The sequence below is a fragment of the Netta rufina genome (genome assembly GCF_964035555.1).
Source record: "Netta rufina genome assembly, chromosome: 26".
Taxonomy (NCBI): Eukaryota; Metazoa; Chordata; class Aves; order Anseriformes; family Anatidae; genus Netta; species Netta rufina.
Genome location: NC_140150.1, coordinates 4,390,873 through 4,395,901, shown reverse-complemented (window position 1 = coordinate 4,395,901; position 5,029 = coordinate 4,390,873). Strand labels below are relative to the sequence as shown.

At 58.8% G+C, this 5,029-nt stretch overlaps 1 protein-coding gene across 1 annotated transcript; it reads left to right on the top strand.

The window, feature by feature from the left end:
• Positions 1 to 218: 218 nt before the first annotated feature.
• On the top strand, positions 219 to 320 carry BLACAT1 (BLACAT1 overlapping LEMD1 locus; the record flags this gene model as incomplete). The annotated part of the gene is made up of 1 exon (XM_084302058.1): positions 219 to 320. One exon carries the CDS (start codon positions 219 to 221, stop codon positions 318 to 320), a length of 102 nt encoding a protein of 33 aa, XP_084158184.1.
• Between the last annotated feature and the right edge of the window lie 4,709 nt (positions 321 to 5,029).

The window sequence follows — 5,029 nt, the reverse complement described above, 5'->3', positions numbered from 1 at the left end:
GGCCCCACAAGCTGTCCCCACGTCTGTCCCCATTGTCCCCTAGAGCAGAGAGGGGATGGAATTGGCTCGAGCCTGGTTCCAGTCGGGTGATTTTGGGGGATCTGTCCCATTCGCGCATCCCCTGCAGGGCACCTGCAGGAGCTGCCCTGATCTCTCCACCTCTCCCTGTCCCCGTCCAGGTCTCCTGGGGTGTCCCCACACCTCTCCTGCTCTGGGGGATGCCCCAGTTCACCTTCGCCTGCTTCTGCGGGCTCCATGGCTTCTGCAAGATGAAGAGGAAGAAGGAGGAGTCCAGCGCGGAGCAGGAGACGGCGGTGTGAGGAGCAGACAGGCCTCAGGACACCGGAGCTGCTGGGGGGGACACATTTGGTGCCCCCTCTCCTCTCTCCTCACCAGGGACCGCAGGTGGGAAGGCGCAGGGGGCTGGCAGGGGGCTGGGGGCTGTGCCCGAGGAGATGCTCAGCACGGGTGGCTTTGCTCCTCAGGGTGGGCAGAGGGAGAGAAATCATCTTCTCCAACACCCTTTGCCTGCAGCCCGGCTCCTTTTCTCTCCCCACAGACCTGCCCGGCCAGGAGAGAGCCGAAGCAGAGGAATGGCCGCACCCAGAGGCACAAGGAGGAGTTGTGGACATTACCTGGGTGCTGCACCCATCCTGCACGGACCCCCCCGAGCCCTCAGCACCCCAACGGCCGCTGTCGGATGCCACCTGGGTCCCAATGGGGCAGAGGATTCCCCCCTGAGCCCGCTGCCAAGGCACACAGACAGACCCCAAGGGGGGTTCAGCAGCCAGGGCCAGGCCTTGCCCCTCCTGGGGCCGTAGTGTTGGGAGGCTGGCCTGGGGTGGTAAGCGGTCTCGCTGCTGCAGAACCTAAAAACGAGCTGTACTTTTAATTTTTTATTTATTTATTTATTTTTAAGCAACTCTCAAGAAAAATGCCTGGGACTGCAAGAAGCCGTTCTCCACGCTTTGGCTGTGCCTGGCCCCGCGGCTGCAGCACACCGAAGCATTTTGGGGACACCAAACGCACCGGCCGGCTTGGACACAGCTCCCGTGGGACCGGGGCTGAGGGGACACGGTGGTGACACCCACCCTGAGCGATGTGGCTCAGCGGGGGATTGATCTGGGTTGGCAAAGGGGCCAGCAGCCCCCAGCTTGAGGCACTGGAGTCTTGCTCCAGGGACATTTCCAGCACAAACCTGTCCTGCAGAGCAGAAACCCTTAAACTCTTCCTGCTGGTGTTTCTCTTCTCTGTCTGGAGACCCCCCCAGCCAGGGGCTAAAAGCAATGCCTGCGGCTTCCAGGCAGGGGATGCTCACCCCAAGGGCTGGTCCTGCTCCTGCCACCTTCACCCTGTGCTTTGTTGCTGTCCCCAAGGTCCCCAGGGTCCCCTTCTCTTCTCTCCCCTGTCTGTGTGTCCTTCCTACCTAGAGTTGAAGCCATACAGGAGCTCCCTGCATGCTGTGCCTTCCAGGAGGCGTCTCACAGATGTCCCTGCTCAGAGACCCCCCCAGCCAGCCCCCAAGGACTGTCAGAGCCCCCACGGATTTGGGGATGTTGCTGGGGTCTTGGTGCTGCGATGCCGGGACAGGCTGCAGCCTGCCTCCCTGGCCCTAAACGCACCCAAAATTCGAGATCTCATTTCAGGAGCAGGCAGCTACCGTGGCCTCGGTGCTCTCATTTCCAAGACATGCCGAAAACCAGGAGGGACAGCCCGTAGGAAAGGGTAAATCCGGGGAGGGCAAGCCCCCGGCATGGGGGCGCATGGATTTGAGCAGCCTGACACCCCCACAAAGCCCCCCGTGGTCCCAGCGGGGGATGAGCAGGCTCGCAGAGCAAATCCTCCCCCCGTGATTAACCAGCCTGACCTTTCCAGGGCTCACCCGGTGCTCTCAGAGCAGATTTGCCCTTAACAAACAGAGCTGTAGCTGCCAGTGACAGCTCCCCTTTGGAGCTCTGTTGGCTCAGCCAACACCCAGAGCCAACAGGACCATTCTTTTATTTTCCTTATCCAAAGGATTGAGCACAAAAAGCCGGCCAGGAGCACCGATAACACGAGGAGCTTTAAATCCTCCCTACTGGGTGCCCGCTGCGGTGGGACACAGCTGATGGATGTGGGACACAGGGGTGGCAGGGAGCGGGCACGGGGCAAGGGCAGCGCGTGGTCCCCATGCACCATCCCCAAGGTCGGGGGGCTCGGGGCACTTTTTATCTCCCCTCTTCCAGCCCAGGAGATGTGAGCTGGGGGAACGCAGCGGTGCAGCCCCAGGGCAGCGTTCCCAGCTGGGGATTTCCTTGCTGAGCTCCTGGTTTCAGCAGGAGAGGAGGTGTGCAGGGTATCTGCCATGCGATGGCCAGCCGGGATAGCTGGCCCTGTCATTTGTCACCATCGAGCTCAGCAGATTTCAGCCCGGCATGCACGGATCGGTGGAAAATGCCGCGGTTAGTGCAGGCTGTAATGTCTCCTCTGGGGCCTCTGAGGCTGCATCAGCCTTTTACTTAGGCAGCGCACGAGGAACAGCTTTGTCAAGGCCCCGAGGGAAGCCGAAGCCTCTCAGATTAATGCCTATGCACCCACGTTTTGGCTTGGCTGAAGGTGCCCGGCTCCTGGGGGGACACATGCAGGGTCCCCACTAATGAGGGTGTGAGCAGGGTTGACCCGTGTCGGTGCAGCAGGGATGTTCTGGCAGCCGGCGTGTGCTCCAGGGAGCCCATCAGAAGCAGAGCTTTGGGAGAAATCTCGGGCAGCTTCTCTCTGCCAGGTTTTGCAGAGGCTAAAATACTGCTGTGGGGTTGGTGGGGGGGGGTGGCCCAGTTCCTTACGGTGTAACCTTCGGTGCTAAACCTCTGCTTGCAGACCCATCAAGGTCTGGCAGGTGAAGATCTGCAGCCAAGAACCGTGCTGAGATCTTGTGTCGGGCTGGGTGCTCGGCTTTGCACTGAGAGCAGCCCTGCAAGGGAGCCTTGTGTGTGTCGGGGGGGGTGCGTCAGGGCTTGGGGGTGTCCCCTGGGTGCTAAGGGACGAGCTGGGAGCTCTGCTGGAAGAGCTGTGCTCACTCTGCGCCTGCTCAGGCTGTCCCTGCATCTCCAGCATTCCCGTTTCCAGCAAAAAGGTCCTGAGACAGGCATGGAACAAATGCAGGATGTAGATGGGAGACAGGCAGCCGCTCACCCACACCCATTCCGTGTGCATTCGGAGACCCGAGGAATTAACCAGGTGCAGCACGAATGCTAAACCACCCCAGCTGCATTTATTTTTAAGGAGAGCTCTCCACCTCCCTGGATGGATGGAGCTCTCAGAGCAACAATATGCTTTCCACCGTGGCTCCGAGCAAAATGCTTTGCTCCTGGCTTGACCTCTATTGTGTTCATAAACGGCTCGTGGTGCTTTTTGATCCCCCCCCCCGTCATAATGACTTGACCTCGGGCTTTATGGTGAAGGTCCTTTCAGCCGCGCGCTGTTTCCCACCAGGCTCAGCCCCTCGCTTTTCTGCAGCGAACCTGCCAAGAGCTGCGCCCTGCGCTGCTGCTCGCCCCTTGCTGCTGTCAGCTTCCACTTGACAAATTTGAAGTGGGCAAAAAGCAAAGTTGTTGTTTTTTTTTTTTTTCTTTTTTTTTTTTTCTTCTCCTCTTCCCAATGGCAGCATTTTGGCAGGGCAGCATATGCTCCTGAGATTGCGAAGGCTGGGAATTCGACAGCTCTTGTCAAAGAAAAACACTCTCTCCCCGTCTCTTTCTGTCTCCCCCACATTTGCACAACCCTGGGCATTTTCAGACGCTGGGATTTTGCTTCTTGTTCGGGATTTCCTCTTGCTCTCCCAAGTGACAGACATGCCGCCTTTGGCTCATCCACCCGGCTTTCGCTTCTCCACTCCAGAAGCGACTGCACATGAGTGAGACCGTAATAGCTAAATCTTACCAGCACCAATGGCAATGAGCTGCAAGCTGGAGTTGTCCCTCCAGTGGTTTCCAAGAGCTTTTCCGAGGCTTCTCCACCCTCCGGAGAGGAAGGAAGGCACAGGGACCCTCAGGGAGCCTGACACTGCCCTTGCCAAATTGTCTTGGGTGCTGAGCAGCTTGGGGCTGCCCTCGGGGCGAGGTGTGCAGAAGTGCAAGGGCTGCAAATTGTCCTCTCCGTTACACCCTGCACACCACTGGGCTCTCTGCAAATCCCCTGGCACGACACGAGCCTCATCCGTGCCACGGCTTCCCAGGTTTTATGGAGGGAGCCTCCACCACCATCGCTCCTCAGGAAGAGGAGAGTGGTGCTCCTGAAAAAATGCATTTATTCCCACTAGCAATAATCCTTCCTTAATCCTATTACACCAGGGAAAGCATCCAGGGGCAGGGTGCAGGAGGGGGGCTGCCCTGGCAGGTTGCCCATTGCCCGCGGTGCCTGGGGCTTTGGGGACGGACGGGACACGGCTTGGCCCCTTCCAGCACGCCCTGAGCTTCCCCTCCAGTGCCAAAGGGCCGGGAGAAATCCCTCAGCAGGCAGGGACAACCACGCACCAGCCCTGGGGATGGAGCCCGTAGCATCGTCTGCAATGAGCAGCCGCCCGCGCTAAGGACTGGGAGTCGGGAGTGTGGGGAAAAATCAGTTTTAATGATCAACATAACCAGAGCATTGCCTCAGGCTCCCTTCCGAGTGCGTCCCCTCTGTAAATATTGGCTCACTTCAGTACAGATGTGTGTTTGCACGACGGGAGCAGGGTAGGGGACCGAGCACCAGCAGCTGGTTCGGATGCAGAGAGGTTTGGGCAGCGAGCTGGAAGGGTGCACGTGCACCTGGCAGGAGGTGAGCCGAGGAAAAAGCTGCAGCCCGAGCTCCTCTGCCATGTTCTTAAAGGTTTTGCTGGGGACAGGGAAACAGCAGGGAGAAAACCCAGGCCAGGGTGCAGGTCGGGGACACCACACCGGGGTTCTTGAATGCATTTTTATACTGATTTGCAGAGTCAAAATAAAAAACAATAATAAAAAAATAAGCGTGCTGACCACACAGGTGAGGCACTCGTGGGCTCGAACCGCTG